Source organism: Panthera leo, chromosome B4 (assembly GCF_018350215.1).
Source record: "Panthera leo isolate Ple1 chromosome B4, P.leo_Ple1_pat1.1, whole genome shotgun sequence".
Lineage (NCBI taxonomy): Eukaryota > Metazoa > Chordata > Mammalia > Carnivora > Felidae > Panthera > Panthera leo.
Window position 1 is genome coordinate 29,269,179 of NC_056685.1, and position 22,072 is coordinate 29,291,250.

General features: G+C 37.3%; 1 protein-coding gene across 19 annotated transcripts in view; it reads left to right on the forward strand.

Moving 5' to 3' along the window:
* Positions 1-22,072, forward strand: part of LOC122224032 (coiled-coil domain-containing protein 7-like) — a 233,006-nt gene that overhangs the window by 43,429 nt on the left and 167,505 nt on the right. For all 19 annotated transcript variants that reach the window (XR_006204633.1, XR_006204632.1, XM_042945283.1 and 16 more), the window contains exon 3: positions 9,442-9,555. Coding sequence is in view for 13 of the 19 variants with exons in the window: in XM_042945276.1 (XP_042801210.1) it covers positions 9,471-9,555 (85 nt within the window). In the remaining 6 variants the exon portion in view is untranslated. The remainder of the gene's footprint in view (positions 1-9,441; positions 9,556-22,072) is intronic.

The window sequence follows — 22,072 nt, forward strand, 5'->3', positions numbered from 1 at the left end:
GCAGGTCCTGCCTCTCCTGTGGGCCCCCTATCCATTTCCTGAAGCCCAGCCTTGTTGGTGATGGGGAGAAAAATGGTGATGCTCCAGTCTCTTCTCCGTGGACCAGGTGTCCCAAACCACTCTGTACAAGCCATCTTCACTGTGCAACAGTCACAAACGAGGTGGTTTGTCCCACTCCATGACTCCCATGCCTCCCTGGAACTTGGCTGGGATTTAATCCCCGATGTCTTAAAGATTCCTGCTCCATTTGTCCTAGTTCCAGGGAAGAGCTATTCTGCTGGCTCACAGTGGCCTGCATGCAATTGTCCCTTTCCACCATCTCCTGCACCTCCCTGGTGCTCGGCTGTGACTTAAACCCTGATGTCTTTAAGGTTCTTACTCCATCTGCCCATGTTTTGGGGGAAGTGCTGCTCCTTTGAGTGGATATATGCCTTCTTCCCAGAACACTCCAGGGAGGGGATTGCTTTCTCCCACTGCAGACTGAATCTCTGAACTAGTTACAGAGCCTGGGGCTGGCTCCCCTTCTCCCCATGTGCGCGAACAGGACAGCCAGCCCCAGTCCAAAGAGAGCCTTGCAGTTAGAGATTGGATCTTTCTCTGTCCCAGTCCATGTTTTTCTCTTGTCCAGATACCATCCTACATTTCCCCAGCCTCTCTTTCTCTTCCCTTTGTCTCTCCACAGAAGGGGATCCCTCCCCTTTGTTCATTTTATCCCTCCCAGTTTGCAATCATGAACCTATGGCCCGTCAGATTGCCCTGGTGGGTCCCTAGAAGCATCTCTATCACTTTGCCACCCAGACTCTTGGAGTTCATAGTCCTTTGGCCTCAACTCTGCTTTGAGAGAGGAGGGAACTTTGGATCCTCCTACTTCTCTGCCATGTTGACCCCTCCTCCTCCTATTTTTTATTTTTAAAGTGATCTCTACCCTCCACATGGGATTCAAACTCATGATCTTGAGATCAGATTCACATACTTTACTGCCTGAGCCAGCCAAGTGTCCCCTTTATGATAATTGCTCTAAAATCTGCATTAAGCATGTTATTATATCTGTTTTACTTAGATCTCTGGACGTGGCCTTATCTTGTTCTTTCATTTAGTATAAATTCCCATGTCTTCTCATTTTCTCTAAATTTTTATCTAAATTTATGCCTGTTCTCTGTGTTGGAAAAGCCAGTTATATCTTCTGCTCCTGAAAATACTGGCCTTATGAAGAAGAGGTCATGTAGTGCCCAGGGCCTCACACTTCAGGGAGTGCCTACAGTGTATGTTGTGTGTTCTCTGGTGTTGTGTTTTGGCTGCTCTATCCTTCAGGGAAGTTATCTACAGAGGTTCTCCTTGCCTGCTGTGGGCAGTGTTTGGCACCTGGCCTGAAAGTGGTGAGTTTTAACCAGGCATGCTCTTGTCTGTTTGTGAAATGAGACCTGTCATTACCTCCACTGGAACTGAGGCCCTGTGAAACTCTGCAGTTGGGAGAAATGGAATGGGCAGGGGTTTGTGCTGGTCTTGTTGGGGAGGGGCCCACCATGCTGGGACTGAGGTAAGCATGACTGAGTGGGCAATTACAATGAAGTGTGGGGGGATGGTGGTTATTGTAAGGAAGTTAGGCAGACTTTGTCTGCATTGCACTGCTTCCTGCAAGTGGTTCTGTGTTTATCCAGAGCGGTGGGGAGGGAAATGGCACAGGGTAGCTCCTTTGTTCCTAGAGTGGTATCTCTGTGAATTCTGCCTCTCAGGGACATGCTTTGAGAAGAGCAAATAATCTCCCTACTGGGTACTCCCAGGCACTCTTCAAATCTCTATATCCATGCTGTATGCCTTCTGGTTTTTTGCCTGCCTTCTCTCTAAGAGCAGCACAGTGCTCTCCAGGGTCTATCCCAGGCAAACCCACTGACCTTTAATACTCCAGACTTTAAACCTCCCTGATTGCAAGAACTCATGAAATTCAGCCTCTTGTTTTCCAACCCAATGGCTATGGGGACAGGTTCTCTTTGTGCATTTCCCTGTGTGCTTCTCTCTCTCTCTTTTAACCCTTCTCTGTAAGCATGGCTATCTCTCTTCTGCAGCAGCCCCTAGGAACCATTTTGCCCTTAGATCACATCTCTGCACTTCCTACCTTCTTTCATGTGGCTTCTTCTCCCCCTTTAGTTTTGGAGTTTGTTCTGTTAGTCTTAGGCCAATTTATGTGGCATTTAGGATGATTTCATAATTTCCTAGTTGTATTTATGGGATGAGGTGAGCCTAGGGTCCTCCTACTCTGCTACAATTTTCCTGTCTCTATTCTATTTGTCTATGTATCTTTATGCCACGAGCAAACTATTTTGATTACTTTTGCTTTGTAATAAGTTTTAAAATTAGGAAATGTTAGACCTCTAAGTTTGTTATTATTTCTTTGAGATTCTGTATAAATTTTAGGATGAATTTTTAAATTTCTATCTCTACAAAAAATGCACATAAAATTTTTTTAGGGATTACACTGTATCTATAGATTGCCTTAGGCAGTACGAATGTTTTAACAATATTAATTTATCTAATCCATAAACATAAGATGTCTTCCATTTATTTGTGTTGTCTTTAATTTTTTTTAGTAGTGTTTTATAGTTTTCAGTGTACATATATTTTGCCTCCTTGGTTAAATTTATTCCTACTTATTTTATTATTGTTGATAGACTTATTTTTCTTTTTAGTTTACTTTTCATATTTTACATTGATAGAGTATAGAAATGTACAGTTTTTGTACTGTGATTTTGTATCCTGAACTTTTGCTGAATTCATTCATTAATTCTAATACATTTTATATGACCCTTTAGGGTTTTCTATGTATAAAGATCCTGTTATCTGTGAACAGAAATAATTTTACTTCTTTCTGTATAAATTTTATTTATTTATTTATTTATTTATTTACTCACTCACTCACTCACTCACTCACCTGCTATGGTTAGGAATTCTAGTACTGTTGAATAGAAATAGTGAATGTTCATCTTTCCTTTTTTCTTATCTCAGAGGAAAAATGTTTGGTCTTTTACTTTAATAATGAGAGGATGTTGAATTTTTTCACATGCTGTTTCTGCTTCAGTTGAGATGGTCGTGTGTGTGTGCGTGTGTTTGTGTGTTTTAATACTGTTAATATTAGCACATGACATTAATTGATTTTCATATATTGATTCATCCTTGCATTTCAGGAAAAAAGTCCCACTTAGCTCTGAGTTTAATCCTTTCAACAAGCTCTTTAATTCTGTTTGCTAGTATATTGTTAAGGATTTTTTATGTATGTTTATCAGGGATACTGGCCTGTAAGTTTCTTTTCATGTAGTGTGTTTGACTTTGGTATAAGATAGTGCTAGCCTAATAACATGAGTTTGGAAGTGTTGTCTTTCATTCAGTTATTTGGATCAGTTTGAGGAGGATATGTGTTAAATTACCTTTAAATACGTGGTAGAATTCTCCAGTGGAGCTATCTGATCCTGGTCTTTAATTTGTTGGGAGGTTTTGATTACTGATTTAATCTGTTTACTACTTATTACTACTTATTTTGGATTTTCTGTTTATTCATGATTCAGATGGTATGTTGTGTAGTTCTTGGCATGGAATTGTTTGTAATGTTCTCTTATAATCCTTTTTATTCTTGTGGTATCAGTTGTAATATACCTTCTTTCATTTTTTATATAATTATTTGAATCTTGTTCCTTTTCATCCTAGCTAATCTAGCTATGTGTTTCAATTTTTTTTTTATTTTTTCAACGAACCAGTTCTTGGTTTCATTGATTTTCTTTATTGTTTTCCTCTTCTCCATTTCATTATCTCTGCTCTAATATTTATTATTTCCTTTATTCTGATAGCTCTGGATTTTTTTCTTCTTTTGCTAGTTCATCGAGGTGTGAAGCTAGATTGTTTTTTTGGGGGGGATGTTTCTTCCTTTTTTTAAGTTTATTTATTTATTTTGAGAGACAGAGAGAGCTAGCAGGGGAGAGGCAGAGAGAGAGGTAGAGAGAGAATCCCAGGCACTGACAAGTAAGGAGCCTGATGCAGGGCTGGATGCAAGGCTGGATGTGGGGCTGGATGTGGGGCTCAAACTCACCACCTGTGATAGATCATGACCTGAGGTGACACCAAGAGTTGGACGCTTAACCGACTGAACTACCCAGGCTCCCCTCTTACTTTTTAATGTAAGTGTTCACAGTTATAAATTTGCCTTTGAAACTACTTCCACTACATTGCATACATCTTGGATGTTAGGTTTTCATTTTCCATATCTCAAGATATTTTCTAATTTTCCTTATGATTTCTGGTTTGACCCCTTGGTTTTTTAAGAATGTATTTTAAATTTTCAATATATGTGTGGATTTCTCAGTGTTTCTGCTACTGTTGATTTTTAGTTTCTTTTCATTGTGATCAGAAAAGTTACTTTGCATGATTTCAGTCTTTCAAATTTTGTTAAGACTTGCCTGTGGCCAACATGTGGTCTATCCTGGAGAATGTTCCCTGTACACTTGAGAAAAATGTGTATTCTGCTATTGTTGGAGATTTCTACATATATCTGTAATGTCCAACTTGTCTGTAGTGTTTTTCAAGTACTCTGATTTCCTTATTGTTCTTTCCATTATTTGAAAGTGGGGTATTGAAGTGTACTACAAGTTTTGTTTTATTTCCTATTTTTTATTCATTCTGATTAATGTTCGCTTCATATATTTAGAAGTTTCATGTATTGTGCATAGATATTTATTATTGTTATTATTCTTGAAGAATTAACTTTTTATTATCAGATGTCTTAATTTGTCTTTTGTAATAGTTTTTTTTTTAATGTTTATTTTTGAGAGAGAGAGAGACAGACAGAGAATGAGTGGTGGAGGGGCAGAGAGAGAGGGAGACACAGAATCTGAAGCAGGCTCCAGGCTCTGAGTTGTTAGCACAGAGCCTGACTCAGGGTTTGAACCCATGAACTGTGAGATCATAACCTGATCCTGAGTTGGATGCCCAACCGACTGAGCCACCCAGGCACCTCTCTTTTGTAATAGTTTTTGACTAAAAATCTCATTTGCCTGTTAATAGTATAGCCACCTCTGCTCTCTTTTGGTTACCATTTACATGGAATATCTGTTTCCATCCTTTCACTTTCACTCTTAGATCTACAGCCTCTTATGGACACCATATATGTGAGTCTTGGTTTGTTTTAGTTTGTTTTTATACATACATCTACTCTGTATCTTTTGATTTGGAAGTTTAACCCATTTACTTTGGTAGGTTGTGTTTTTCTAAAAATTCATGCATTTATTTTAGGCTATTCAGTTAGATGGTATACAATTGGATAGGGAAAGACACTATTGCCATTTTGTTAACTGTTTTCTGTATCATGCATATTTTTGCTTCTCTTTTCCTATCTTACTGTCTCCCTTTGTATTTGATTAATTTTTTTTATAATGACAGGCTTTGCTTTCTTTCTAATTAACTTTTGTGTACTGTATGAGTCTGTTCAGGCTGCCATAACTAAATACCATAGACAGGGTCACTTAAAAAAGTAACTTATTTCTTACAGTTCTGGAGGAGGAAGTCCAAGATCAAGGTGCTGGTAAGATAGATTTCATTCACCTCTTCTCTTGGCTCAGGAGTGTTCACCATTTTCTGTGTACTCATATAATCTTTTCTTTGTGCACACATGGAAAGAGTGAGAGGGCACAAACATGCATATGTGCACATTCTCTGGTGTCTCTTCTTATTAAGATGTTAATGCTGTTAGATGAAGACTTTACCTTTGAGTTATCACTAACCTTAATTACTTTCCTAAGCCTTATCTCCAAAGCATCACATTGGGGTTAGGGCTGCAACACTGAGTTTGGGAGGATATGAACATTCATTACATAACATGTATATTCTACAAATGTTTTATTTGTGGTTACCATGGATTACACTGAACGTCTTAAAGTTAAAGCAATTTATTTTAATCACATACATACTTCAGTCATACAACTGTTCTCCTTTAATGTTCCTCCCCTGACTTTATTTATTGATATCATAAATTACATCTTTAAATATTGTGTGCCCATTAGCATAGGTTTATAGTTATTTTTATGCTTTTCTCTAAATTTTATATAAGAATTAAAAGTTATGCATCAAAATTTAAATAACATAGGTGTCTACATTTGTCCATACATTTATCTTAACCACAAAAATATATTATTATATAGCTTTGTGGTGCCATTTAATGTCCTCTCATTTCAACTTGAAATACTTCCCTTTAACATTTCTGTTTGGGTAGGTCTAGTGCTAGGAACTTCCTCAGCTTTTGCTATCTGGGTAAGTCTTAATTTTCCCTTCATTTTTGAAGGACAGTTTTGCCAAATATAGTATGCTTGGTTGACAGTATTTTCTTTTGGCACTTTTAATATGTTATCCCAATGTCTTCTGGCCTACAAGGTTCTTGCTGAGAAATCTACTGGTGTAAAGTTATAGAGGCTTCCTTGTATGTAGCAAATTGTTTTTCTTTTGCTGCTTTTAAGATTCTCTCTTTGTGTTTGTCTTTTTTTTAATATGAAATTTATGTCAAATTGGTTTCCATACAACACCCAGTGCTCATCCCAACAGGTGCCCTCCTCAGTACCCATCCCCCATCCCCCATCAACGCTCAGTTTGTTCTCAGTTTTTAAGAGTCTCTTATGTTTTGGCTCCCTCCTTCTCTAACCTTTTTTTTCCTTTCCCTCCCCCATGGTATTCTGTTAAGTTTCTCAGGATCCACATAAGAGTGAAAACATATGGTATCTGTCTTTCTCTGTATGACCTATTTCACTTAGCATAACACTCTCCAGTTCCATCTATGTTGCTACATATTTCATTCTTTCTCATTGCCATGTAGTATTCCATTGTGTATATAAGGTACAATTTCTTTATCCATTCATCAGTTGATGGACATTTAGGCTCTTTCCATAATTTGGCCATTGTTGAAAGTGCTGCTATAAACATTGGGGTACAAGTGCCCCTATGCATCAGCACTCCTGTATCCCTTGGGTAAATTCCTAACAGTGCTATTGCTGGGTCATAGGGTAGATCTATTTTTAATTTTTTGAGGAACCTCCATACTGTTTTCCAGAGTGGCTGCACCAGTTTGCATTCCCACCAACAGTGCAAGATGATTCCCATTTCTCCACATCCTTGGCAGCATCTATAGTCTCCTGATTTGTTCATTTTAGTCACTCTGGCGTGAGGTTGTATCTGAGTGTGGTTTTGATTTGTATTTCCCTGATAATGCATCACGTTGAGCATCTTTTCATGTGTTTGTCTTTTAACAGTTTGTAATGTGTTTCAGTGTTGGTCTTTTGGGTTTTTCCTAGTTAGAGTTCATTCAGCTGGTTGAATTTGTACATCCATTTCTTTTCTCAAATTTGGGATTTTTTTGGTCATAATTTCTTCAAATAAAGTCTCTGCTCCTTATTCCCTCTCTTCCACTCTGGGATTTCTATATTGTGTATCTTGGTCAACTTGATAGTGTCTGGTAAATCCTTATGGTTTCTTCACCTTTTTTTTCTCCTTACTCCAGAAATTTCAAGTGACTTGTCTTCCAGGTTTCTATTCTTTTTCTTCCTGAGAAAATTTGTTATTGAACACCTTTAGTGAATTTTTCAATTCAGTTATTGTATTGCTCAGCTCCAGAATTTTTAAAAACAGTTTCTATACCTTTGTTGATATTTTTTCCAAGTTTTTTGTTTAAATTCCAGTTAGTTAACATTAAATGTAATATTAGTTTTATGTGTAGAATTTAGTGATTCAACATTTACATATAACACCTGGTGCTCATCACAACAAATATACTTCTTAATCCCCATCATCTATTTAATACATCTTCCCCCTACTCACCTCCCCTCTGATAACCCTCTGGTTTGTTCTCTATGGTTAAGACTCTGTTTCTTGATTTTCCTCTCTTTTATTCCCTATGTGTATTTTTTCTGTTTCTTAAATTTTACATATGAGTGAAATCATATGGTATTTTTCTTTCTTTGACTGACTTATTTCACTTAGCATAATATCTCTAGCCTCCATCCATGTCATTGAAATGGAAAGATTTCATTCTTTTTTATGGTTGAATAATATTCCATTATATATATGCATATATATGTATATATATTCCATTATAATTCCATTATAATATATGTGTATTCCATATATATGTTATATATATATTATATAATATATATATATATATATATATATATATATATATATATATATGATGGAATACTATATATATACATAACACATAATCTTTATCCATTCATCAGTCGATGAACATTTGGGCTCTTTCTGTAATTTGGCTGTTGTTGATAATGCTGCTATTTAAATTTTATTCAGGCATCATATTCCTTATTTCATTAAGACATGTTTTTATTGTTTGTTTGTTGTGGTATGTCTTGTCATTTTTTGTTGAGATTTATGATTTTGAAAGCACAGCATCTCTCTCAGTATTTACAAACTGGTTTCATGCAGGGAAATACTTTGACAAATCAGCCTTGCAGAGAGGTTCTGAGACTTCTCAAACCTTTTCTGGGGAATGTGTATTCTCTGGGCTTGTGTATGCTCTTTTATTCATGGCTGCTTTTAACTCTCATAATTTCCCTAAGAGGGTCTCCCCTATTTCTTCTCAGGAGTTTTTGGTTTTGGTTCCTGTAGTATTTTTCTGCCTGTAATCTCTTGCTCTTCTGTCATGTGCAGAATTACATACATCCTATACCTCTAATGTGCCATGGTACTCACCTTTGTTTTCAGCAGCTTCCAACCTGGTATTTATCTATGCAGCTGTTTCCATCAGTATTTCAAGTCAGGCAAGATCGAAACCAGTAACTCAGGTGCTCCCAGATTTTCCACAAAGTTAGATACAAGTTCCACCTTTTTCTTTTCATCCCAAGAGAGAAGCTGGAAATTGGGAGCCTTCCCTGTGATTGTGGCATGCTGCACCAGGGAAAGGGTGCATCTAAAGTGGGCAAAATGCCATAATCCTTTTTATTCTTTTTGGTGCAGTTTTTCTTGGTAAGTAATTCACTTGGGCAAAGCAGCTTCAAACTGGTTTTTAGAGTTCTTTAAAAGGTGTTTTGGTTTGTACACTGTTGCTAACTCAGTGTTTTGGGGGGGGGGGAATGAAGGCCTGGACCTTACTAGTCCCCATCTTGCTGATGTCTTGTCCTATGATTAAATTTTAACTTAAGCATAAAATGCCTAACAGAGATTAACATAAAGTGCATTTGATGCCAAAGATTATTAATGAAATTATGAGATAGTTTTAATACATATATATTAAAATTCTCCTATTTTCATATCAGATCTGACATTATGGCAATTTATTTATAACTTTATAGAAATGAGGATAAATTCTGCTTTATACTTGTTATAAACTTGAAAGTTAGGGGTTTCACAACAGATCTGTTTCTATATTTATTCAACTAAATGTGTCTCTTTATGTAGCTCAGGTTGAAGTACCAGATGGAAATCTTATGCTTGATGAAAACCAAGATTCAATATCAAAAACACAAATGCAAGTAAAGAAACAGAGAACATCCAAAGGGGAAAGAAACATTAGTAAGTACAATTAAAGATAACTTTAAATTATTTTAATTAAACTCAGTAGAAGATTTTTTCCCTTTGGTTCATGAGTATATGTTTCAGATCATATTTTATGGGACATTTGTAGTTCCTTTGACCTTAATTGTAAATACCCTCAGATAATTAGAGAACAAAAGTCAAATTTTTCATAACTTTCTTTGGTATTTCTGGTTGTAATATTATTTCACAATCATAAGTTCTACACTCAGACACCAAGGCCAATTATGGGCCAGTAATTTTCTTGCAAAGGATGCAAGCCTTTCAGCAGGATGTGGTAGATGTTTCTGACCTGTGGCAGAAGGCTTCTACCACAACTCTAATTGGTAAACAGAGATGTTACTGAGAACTGTGAGTCATATAGCAAATGATCAGAGGAGCCTAGAGGAAAGGCACCCTACGAGTCCTGTTGGAGGGCTTCAAATACACTCTCTTGGCTGTGGCCCCACGAAAAGGAGGGACCTTTGAGGTAACCTAATAGATGAATGTCATCAAAAGCCCCACATGGGGAATATGAGAGTGCAAGTAGCCAAATATTTCTGCCGGTAGTTATGCCTCATTTTCATTCGTTGAAGCAGAATGGGCAGTCTTGTTCTCTGGGTTGAGACATTGTGCTGCTTACAGATTATGCCCAGGAATTTCTATTAGGTACTTGGTAACTGTGCCTTGTTTGTTTTAATGGTCCAGCTATGTTGCCACATGTAGGTCTATAGGATGTCTGGTCCTTGTTAAGTTGTGCCCTTGTCTGGGCCCACTTGGATGTATTAATAGAATGGAAGCTTAGTGCTCTCTCTGAGTTTAGAACATTTCTAGGTCACAACTGTTTATTGACACAGATAGTTGGAAGATTTATGGAGCCTTGTGAAAGAATATTAATGGTGGGTTGCAATCCAATCCACATATGACAAATTTATCTTGATCATCTATGTGTACAAAGTTTCTGGATAGGGTATCTGTACTGTCTATTACAGAATACCAAATTCCTTCACTATGGATATTAACTTCCATGACAGTCATAATATTGTATACAACTAGTGCCTCAGTACTACATCACCGAGCTATGAATAATCACTGGAGTCTCTATGCACACAAGGACATATACCTAAGGTATATTGAGTTATTTAATGGAGAAGCAGTCACAAGAAGAATTTTTGCTTCATTAAGCTCATCAATAAGGGCAGTTATTTATTTTATTTTCCCTGGTGGATGTTTTTGAGAAACAAGGTACTAGATGCTAATAGTTGGGTAGTTTCACAGTCTTCCACCTGTCTTGATAAAGTGGCAAATTATACCAAGGGTTAGGGTGAAATCAACTAGACATTCATGTAGGTAATACTTCTATACTGACAATACATTTAGTAGCGGGGGTAGAGTTTTGAGGTGGCCTGAGTGGGCACATCATTGTGGAATTTTGAGTAAGTTTCCCATTAGTGGTGGCTTTGGACCCCAAACCAATGAACATTATTGGTTTCCCCCTCATCTTGGTGTCAAACGTTGTGGAGATCATTGTCTTCTATGCACCAGTATCTCAAAGGCCCAGAAATGAAAGTTTCCTGCACATCTCCACTGAATTATGATGAGAGCAGAAGTCTTCTCATTCCCTCCCCGCCTCCCCCGCTGTGGGTACATGAGGCCTGGAACAACCCATTGTCTTATTTATTTTTGAAAGCCATAATATCTTGGTAATAGTTGGTGGAGCACTCTGATTCTTGGAAAGGATCACTGGGAAAAACAGAAACATAGCACCTGTATTAATCAAAGGATCCATTAACATAAGTAGTGGGTCTGTTGAGCCACTGTTATCCCACTACCTGGCCATAATGTTCTAGGAGAAGAGCCCATTAGTCTACTTATTGAGTCTAAGCCTGTTTTTGGATAAACACACTCTTTGATCTCTTTAAAACCTTTGCCTAGATGGTCCAGGAGTGTTTACTAGATTACCATTTTTATATCACTCTCTCTTATGGTCAATCATTGCTGTTTTGGCAGTATCCACTATTACTTGTCCAGAAATTTTCCAGTTAAGATCCAGATAATATCATAGACTAATTGCCCTGACCTTGAAACTTTGTTTAATTGAGCTTAATGTCCAGCAATAGTGGCATTAATGAACCCAGAATTTTGAGTCTGGTAAAAAGTAATATCATCTACTATCCTCATACCTTTATTGTATATCCTAAGTACAATGGGCGGTTCATGAAATCACTATAGCCTCTTCAATTATAGTTAAAAACATGTTTTATAAGGGCAAGAATGAGTCATCTGTCAAATCCAAAACATTACCCAGCTGAGGAAGGAGAGAGTCTTGAATGTCTGTGTTTTTTCATACCCCTTTCTTCCATCTCCTTGTGCAGTGTATCCATTGTCAAAACTCTCTGAGAAAGGGTTTTTTTGTATTTGGAAACCAACAATATTACTTGACTACTTTATTATTTTTCAAAATTTTATTTAAATTCTAGTTAGTTAATATATAGTGTAATATTGGTTTCAGGAGTAGAATTTAGTGATTCATCATTTACAATAACATCCAGTGCTCATCATAACAAGTGCCCTCCTTAATACCCATCACCCATTTAGCCCATCCTCCACCCACCTCCCTCTACAACCCTCATTTTGTTCTCTATAGTTAAAAGTCTCTTATGGTTTGCTTCCCTTTCACTTTTTTTCCAGTCCCATATGTTCATCTGTTTTCTTTCTTAAATTCCACATATGAACGCAAACTGGTGTAGACAACCTGGAAAATAATATGGAAATTTCTCAAAAAGTTAAAAATAAAACTACCCTATAACCCAGCAATTGCACTACTAAGTATTACCCAAAGGATACAAAAATAGATTCGAAGGGGCACATGCACCCCGATGATTGTAGCAGTATTATCAACAATAGCCAAACTATAGAAAAAGCTCAAATATCCATAGACTAATGAATGGGCAAAGAAGATGGTGTGTGTGTGTGTGTGTGTGTGTGCGTGTGTGCGTGTGTGTGTGTGTGTACACACACATACACAAATGTATACGCATATATATACATATATATGTATATATGTATATACACACATACAATGGAATATTACTCAACCATCAAAAAGAATGAAATCTTGCCATTTTGCTAAGCAAAATAAGTCAGAGAAAAATGAGTACCACATGATTACTTCTTTAAAAATATTACTTCTTTAAACATGAAGATGACTTATCCAAGTCTTAAAAGTTTCTTCAGGTCACCGGACAAAGTGGTTCTCAGGACTCTACATTCTTTTGTTAAAGCATGAATCTCAGTAAATCACTGCATCATAAACTGCCCATCAGTTCCCACTACAGTAGAACTAATAATAGTCATTGGGTACAACTCAGCACGCAGGGTCTTCAATTTTTGGTTCCATAGCTGGTAAAACTATAAGTAATAGCTAAGGTCTTGCTTCTCCAGCTTTATCAAAATTCCTCTATTGGATGTTTAATTTTACCTACCCACTGGGTATCTTAGCCAAAAAAAAGGAAATAAATAGAAGAACCATTGTTCCCTCTCAGAAATTAAAAGTAAATAATAAAATAGCACTCTCTTAAAGCATGCTCCAGAGTCCACTAGCACATCCTGAGACACCCTGGCCTGAACTGTCATGTGCCCTATGGGACCCTCTGACTCTTGCACATGACCCAGTAGTATCACTTTATGGAGCCCTGAGGATTCACTAATGTTCCTTCTAGAAGGGAATTGTGCTTAATTGACCACGTTGCTGGCTGCACTAATTTGTAAGGAGAGAGCTACCTGTTTTTAAGTTGGTTAGTTAAGATAGCCAAATTGAAAGTGAAATTAAGCATTTATTCTGTTACTGTAATTTATTAGAAAGAGTCTAAACAAGAAAAGTTTCCAGTTACATCAGCTTTCTCTTTTCCTCCATAGAACAGCATTGGAGAGTCAGAATATCAGTGCTGGCAGGGGTAGGTTGTGAGAAGATCATCTTACAACCAAAGAAGTTTCAAACAAAAGGCTCTTCCTGTTGTATAGACTTGGAGGCTGAAGTGAGTTAGTGGTGGGAGGGCAAGGAATAAAAGAAGTGAAAGCTATCAAAACTAATAAAAATGTCTACAATGAAATGATAATGAAAAACCAAACTATGTAGAAGCGTATGAACAGTACAGTATCTTAGCTGAATCCTCCATGCATAAAAATGCCTCAAAATTGAGGCACATGGATTAGTAATGCAGATATTTCCAGTTTTATGGGCCTTAGTCTTTGACTGCAACCACTGCCAATGTCTACACTTCACTGGCTGTGAATCAAGTCTAGCGTGGAATCTGAAGATTCCCCCCATGACAACTGCCAGATAAGGCCTTTGCAATTGTCTAAGGTTGGGCCTAAAAATCACACATGGGAATTTGGCTGTTAAAAATGCTTCAGTGTAAACACATATGCATATCAACATACATGTACATATATTATACATATGCATAGCCATACTCACCTATGCTTACGTACATATACATGTGAACATATACATGAATATGCATATTCATAGAAATATTTAGAAATCATTATTTCTCATAGAAATATTCAGTTCCAATCTATCCCTTCAAGACCTGTTCTTTCCTTTCTCTATTTCACATGTGTATGTCCTGCCTTCTGAAGTGTGAATCAATCTACACAACATCAATATATTTAATCATTTGATCTATATTTTAGTGCTTCTTAAATTGTTTCAGAATGCAGAGCACTAGAGAAAACACTAGAAAAATAAACCTACTAAACAAGATTTGTGATTTGTTTACACTTTACCCCTCCACTGTTTTGTGCAGGAGTAAGTGTATATTTCAAACACTTTATTGATTTACTTGCATTATTGTTTTCTTACTTATGCCAGTAGGTTTATTTCCTTATATTTAGTTTCAGTTTTAATTCCCATTCTTATCTTTTATGATTTAGGGTTCTTTTTATTGAGATATAATTGACGTGATATTATATTACTTTTAAGAGTACAACATAATGATTCAATGTATATGTACAGTTGATTCTTGAACATCATAAGGGTCTATGTTCATGCAGGTCCACTAATATGAAGATTTTTTTCAAATATAGTACTATAAATGTACCTTATTATTTCCTTAATAACATTTTTCTTTGTCATACTTTATAAGAGTACAGTAGAAAGTACGTATAACATACAAGGTATCTGTTAATCAACTGTATTAGCTATCAGCAAGGCTTCTGGTAAACAGTAGGGTGTTAGTAGTTCAGGTTTAGGGGAGTCAAAAATTATACATTGATTTTTGACTGTATGGGGGGGTCAGAGCCCCTAACCCCCACATTGTTGAAGGGTTAGCTGTATATTGTGAAATGATCACCACAGTATGCAGAATTAACATCTATCACCATACATAGATACAATTTATTTCTTATGCTGAGAACTTTTAAGGTCTACTCTCTTAGCAACTTTCTGGTATATAATATAGTATCATTAACTATAATCACCATGTGGTACATTATATCCCCAGGACTCATTTATTTTATAACTGGACATGTGCACCTTTTGACCATTTTCACCCATTTGCCCTTGTTTCGGTTCTGGCAACCACCAGTCTGTTTTGTGTGGTGGTGGTGGTGCTCTTCTTCTTCTTCTTCTTCTTCTTCTTCTTCTTCTTCTTCTTCTTCTCCTTCTCCTTCTCCATCTTCTCCTCCTCCTCCTCCTTCTCCTCCTCCTCCTTCTTCTTATTCTCCTTCTTCTCCTTTTTCTTCTTCTTCCCCCTCCTCCTCCTTTTCTTTTTTTAGCTCTACCTATAAGTTAAATCATATAGTATTTGTCTTTTTCTCTGACTTACTTCACTTAGCATAACCCCTCATTGTATGCAGTTTGTCACAAAAGGCAGGATTTTCTTCTTTTTATGTGTGGATAATATTCCTATATATGTGTAAGTCAGTTTTAAAATCCATTCATCTATTGATGGCCACTTAGATTGTTTCCATGTCTTAACTATTGTAATTAATGCTACAGTGAACAAGGGAATTCAGATATCTTTTTGAGTTACTATTTTGTTTCCTTTGGAAAAATACCTAGAAGTGGAATTGTTGGAACATATGCTAGTTCTATTTTTGATTTTTTGAAGAACCTCCACACAGTTTTCTATAGTAGTTGTACCAATTTACATTTCTATGAACAGTACACAAGGAGAGGAGTTAAGATGGTGGAGAAGTTGGGGATGGGATTTCTCTCATCCCTCAAACACAGCTGTATTGAGGTCACATCACTCGGAAACACCCAGGAAATCAATCTGCAGGGTGACAGAAGGATCTCCACAGGTGGAGGGAGATAGCTTGGTGGGATCGAGGTGCATGTATGTGAATCGGGGGAGAAAATGGAATAGGCACAGAGGGGAGGAAACTCATTCTGTGGAGAGACAAAGGGAAAGGTAGAGAGGTTGTGGAATTGCTGTTTTGAGTTAGTGTAAGGAAAACCTCTCTCGACCATCGACTAGAGAACAAGAAATCAGAGAGTACTAGTTTCTATTTTGCAAACAGCCTCAGGAGCTGAAGATCAGAGTTGTCAAAAGTGTATGACTCTCCAGACTGAAGCCACTGCGTGTGCTTGTGCCTGATGGGAGGATGCCAGCCTTGGGAGACAGCAGCCATCTCAGGAGTGCACCGGGAGAGAACAGTGCCCTTCCTCTAGTACTGTGGGAAGAGGGTTTATTGCCTCCCCAAGGAGAAAAGACAATGCAGGCGCCAGCCAAAGGCCTTTTATTGGCGGGACTAAGGGGCACTACACCACCAGAACAGGATCTACATAGTGCAGGGCCCTTTAAGACGTCAGGTTTAGAATCCCAACTGAGGACATAGCAGGCACAGGAGACTGTTGGAGCAGGGTAAGCCCACTGCCTGTGCTACTCTGTAAGGGCTGCCTGAACAGTGTGGTTTGAGACATCTGGTCTGAGGCAGAGAGATTGGGGTGTTGCTATTTTTCTCTCCAACAGGAACACAGTGAGACTTCAGGGAGCAGCACAAGTGGGCCCCAGTGGAGGCAGGACCAACTTACACCAAATCCCCCTCCTCTGTGCCTGGCAACTGTTTATCTACTGGAGGAAGACTGCACCAGCCAGCACAGCCACACGACCCAGTTACCAACAGATAATTGGTTTTTGTTTTTGTCTGTTAGTCTGTCTTCTTTTCCTTTCCTTTCCTTTCCTTTCCTTTCCTTTCCTTTCCTTTCCTTTCCTTTCCTCCCTTCCCTTTCTTTCCCTTTCCTTTTCATTTTCCTTCCACCCTCTTCTTCTTTTTTCTGTTGGAATCAGGCTTACAGTTTCTGATTTGGTTTTGATCAATTTTTATCATAATATATTTTTTTCTGTTTTGTTTTTTTAATCAGGCATTTTTACTTTATTCTTTTTATACCTTTTCTGTATCTCCTTTATTTTCCTTTCTCTCTCTCTGGATTAAGCCTGATTTGTTTGTTTGTTTGTTTTACTGTCTGCTTGGTCTCTTTTTTCCCACTTTCATTTTTCTCTTTGTATGTGATCAAGCTTCCCCCCCTCCTTTACTTCAAAACACACTTGGTGGAAGGTACAAACACTCCACCACTACAAGCAAAGAGGAGCTTTGCAGAGGACTGACAAGTGGGAGAGAGCAGCCATAAAGTAACAACAGAGTGCATGCAACACACTCCAAAAACACTTCCTGAAGTGCCAGGCCATGGACAGTGTATGGCCCTTTCTTAATACAGTAGTACTTGCAGGCACAGGATTCATAACAAGCTATTAAAATATATAAAAGACAGAAACCTATCCAAAATGGCAAAAAGGAAGAATTCTCTTCAAAAGAAAATCCAGGAAGAAATGACAGCCAGAGAAGTGCTCATAACAGGTATAAACAATATATCTAAGAACTTAGAATAACAGTCATAAGACTAATAGCTGGGCTTGAAAAAGGCATAGAAGATAGCAGAGAATCTATTGCTGAAGATATCAAAGACCTAAGAAATAGCCACAATGAATTAAGAAATACTGTAAATGAGATACAAAATAAACTAGATACAGTGACAGGATGGAAGAAGCAGAGGAAAGAATAGATGAACTAGATGATAAAATTATGGAAAATGATGAAGCTGAAAAAAAAGAAGGAAAGGAAATTACTAGATTATGAAGGGAGAATTAGAGAGCTAAGTGATTCCATGAAATGAAATAGTATCTGTATCATAGGAGTTCCAGAAGAAGAGACAGTGAAAGGGGCAGAAGGTTTATTTGAACAAATTATAGCTGAGAACTTCCTAATCTGGGGAAGGAAACAGGCGTTCAAGTCCAAGAGGTACAGAAAACTCCCTTTAAAATCGGCAAAAACAGGTCAACACCATGACATATAGTGAAACTGGCAAAATACAAAGATAAAGAGAGAATTCTGAAAGTAGCTAGGGATAAATAGGCCTTAACTTGCAAGGATAGACACATAAGGGTAATAGCAGACCTTTCCACTGAAACTTGGCAGGCCAGAAGGGAGTGGCAGGAAATATTCAATGTGCTAAATAAGAAAAATATGCATCCAAGAATCCTTCATCCAGCAAGGTGGTCATTCAGAATAGGAGAAATAATGGCTCTCCCAGATAAACAAAAGCTAAAGAAGTTCATGGCCACTAAACCAGCCCTGCAGGAGATTCTAAGGGGGATTCTGTGAGTGGAAAGTAGCAAAGACTACAAAGGACCAGAGACATCTCCACAAACACAAAGCCCACAGATAACAGTGGCACTAAATCTGTATCTTTCAATAATCATTCTGAATGTAAATGTACTAAATGCCCAATAAAAGACATGGGGTATCAGAATGAATAAAAAATACAAGATCCATCTATATGCTGCCTACAGGAGATTCATTTCAGACCTGAGGACACCTGCAGATTCAAAGTGAGGGGATGGAAAACCATCTGTCATGCTAACAGATATCAAAAGAAAGATGGAGTAGCCATACTTCTATCAGACAAACTAGATTTTATTTTATTTATTTTTAAATGTTTATTTTTGAGAGAGAGACAGATATAGAGAGCAAGTTGGGGAGGGGCAGAGAGACGAAGACACAGAATCCGAAGCAGGCTCTAGGCTCCGAGCTGTCAGCATAGAGCCTGACGCGGGGCTCAAACTCACAAGCTATGAGATCATGACCTGAGCTGAAGTCAGACACTTAACCAACTGAGCCACCCAGGTGCCCCCAGACAAACTAGATTTTAAAACAAAGAGTCTAACAAGAGATGAAAAAGGGCATTCTATCATAATTAAGGGGTCTATTCATCAAGAAGAGCCAACAATTGTAAAAATTTATGCCCCAACATAAGACACCAAAATATATAAATCAATCACAAACATAACTAAATGTATAGATAATAATATCATGATTATAGGGGACTTTAATATTCCACTTACAACAATGGACAGATCATCTAGGCAGAGAGTAAGGGAACAATGGCTCTGAATGACACATTGGGCCAGATGGACTTAATAGATATATTCAGAAATTTTCATTCTAAAGCAACAGAATACACATTCTTCTTTAGTGCACATGGAACATTCTCCAAAATAGATCACATATTGGGTCACAAAACAGCCCTCAGGAAGTGTAAAAAGATTGAGATCATACCATGCATATTTTCAGATCACAACACTGAACAACACTATGAAACTTGAAATCAGCCACAAGAAAAAAATTGGAAAGTCCCCAAATACATGGAGGTTAAAGAACTTCCTACTTAAGAATGAATGGGTCTACCGGGAAATTAAAGAAGAAATTTAAAAATATATGGAAGCAAATGAAAATGAAAACACGATAGTGCAAACCCTTTGGGATGTAGCAAAGGCAGTCCTAAGAGAAAAATACATTGCAATTCAGGTCTATCTCAAGAAGCAAGAAAGGTACTAAATACACAACCTAAGCTTACACCTAAAAGAGCTAGAAAGACAGCTGCAAATAAAGCCCAAACAAACCCAGCAGAATAGAAATAATAAAGATTAGAACAGAAATAAATGATATAGTAGAATATACTAGAACAGATATAGAACAGATCAATGCATATAAGATCTGATTTTTGAAAGAATAAACAAAATTGATAAACCCTCAGCCAGATTTCTCAAAAAGAAAAGACAGAGGACCCAAATAGATAAAATTATGATAGAAAGAGGAGAGATTACAGCCAACCACAGAAATACAATTATTAGAGAATACTATGAAAAATTATATGCAAACAAACTAGAAAATCTGGAAGAAATGGGCAAATTTCTAAACATTCACACACTACCAAAACTCAAACAGGAAGAAAGGAAAAGTTTGAACAGACCCATACCCAGCAAAGAAATTAAATCAGTTATCAAAAATCTCCCAACACATAAGAGTCCTGGGCCAGATGACTTCCCAGGGGAATTCTACAAGACATTTAAAGCAGAGTTAATACCTATTCTCAAATTGTTGCAAAAAAAAAAAAAAAAAAAAGAAACAGAAGTAAAGCTTCCAGTCTCATTCTTTTTTTTTAATTTTTAAAATATTTATTCTTGAGAGAGACAGAGACAGAGTGCAAGCAGGGGAGGGGCAGAGAGAGAGGGAGACACAGAATCTGAAGCAGGCTCCAGGCTCTAAGCTGTTAGTACAGAGCCCGACACAGGGCTCAAACTCACGGGCCATGAGATCATGACCTGAGCCAAAGTTGGATGCTTAACTGACTGAGCCACCCAGGTGCCCCATCATTCTATGAAGCCAGCATTACCTTGATTCCAAAAACAAAGACCCCACTAAAAAGAATTACAGGCTAAGGTCCCTGAGGAACACGGATGCAAAAATTCTCCACAAGATACTAGCAAATCGAATTCAACAGTATATTAAAAGAAGTATTCACCATGATCAAGTGGGATTAATTTCTGGGCTGTAGGGTTGGTTCAATATTCACAAATCAATCAACATGATACATCACTTTGATAGAAGAAAGGATAAGAACCATATGATGCTGTCAATAGATGCAGCAAAAGAATTTGACAAAATACAGCATCTTTTCTTAATAAAAACCCTCAGAAAGTTGGGATAGAAGGAACATACCTTATCCTAAAAGCCATATATGAAAGGCCCACAGCTAATATCATCCCAAATGGGAAAAAACTGAGAGCTTTCCCCCTGAGATCAGGAACACGACAGGGATATCTACTCTCACCATTATTGTTTAACATTATTTCAAGTCCTAGCATCAGCAATCAGACAACAAAACGAAATAAAGGGCATTCAAAATAGCAAAGAAAGAGTCAAACTTTGACTCTTAGCATGATATTCTACATGGAAAACCTGAAACACTCCACCAAAAACTTCTAGAGCTGTTACAAGAATTCAGCAAAGTTGCAGGATATTAAATCAATGTACAGAAATTAGTCGCATTTCTATACACCAAAAATGAAACAACAGAAAGACATATCTTGAAATTGATCCCATTTACAATTGCATCAAACACCATAAAATACCTAGGAATTAACCTAACTAAACTGGTAAAAGATCTGTGTGCTGAAAACTATAGAAAGCATATGAAAGAAATTGAAGAAGACACAAAGAAATGGAAAAACATTTAAGGCTCATGGATTGGAAGAACAAATTTTGTTAAAATGTCCATACTACCCAAAGGAATCTACACATTTAATGAAATCCCAATCAAAATAGCAGCAGCATTCTTCACAGAGCTAGAACAAACAATCAGAAAATTTGTATGGAATCACAAAAAAAAACCTAATTCACCACAGTAATGTTGACAAAGAAAACCAAAGCTGGAGGCATCACAATCCTGGACTTTAGCCTGTATTACAAAGCTGTACTCATCAAGGCAGTATGGTACTGGCACAAAAACAGACAAATAGACTAATAGAGTAGAATAGAGAACCCATAAATGGACCCACAAATATATGGCCAACTAATCTTTGACAAAGCAGGAAAGAGTATCCAATGGAAAGATATAGTCTCTTCAGCAAATGGTGTTGGGAGAAATGGACAGCAACATGTGGAAGAATGAACCTAGACCACTTTCTTACACCATACATAAAAATAAATTCAAAATGGATGAAAGACCTAAATGTGAGACAGGAATCCACCAAAGTACTACAGGAGAAAACAGGCAACAACCTCTCTGACCTTGGCTGCAGCAACTTCTTACTAGACATGTCTCAGAAGGCAAGGAAAATAAAAGCAAAAATGAACTATTGGGACATCATTAAGGTAAAAATATTCTGCAAAGCAAAGGAAACAATCAACAAAACTAAAAGGCCCCTGGTGGAATGGGAGAAAATATTTGTAAGTGACATATGAGATAAAGGGTTAGTATCAAACATCTATAAAGAATTTACCAAACTCAACACCCCCAAAAACAGATAATCCAGTGAAGAAATGGGCAAAAACAATGAATAAACACTTTTCCAAAGAAGACATTTAGATGGCAAACAGACACATGAAAAGATGCTCAACGTCACTCATCATCAAGGAAATAGAGATCAAAACCACACTGAGATACCAC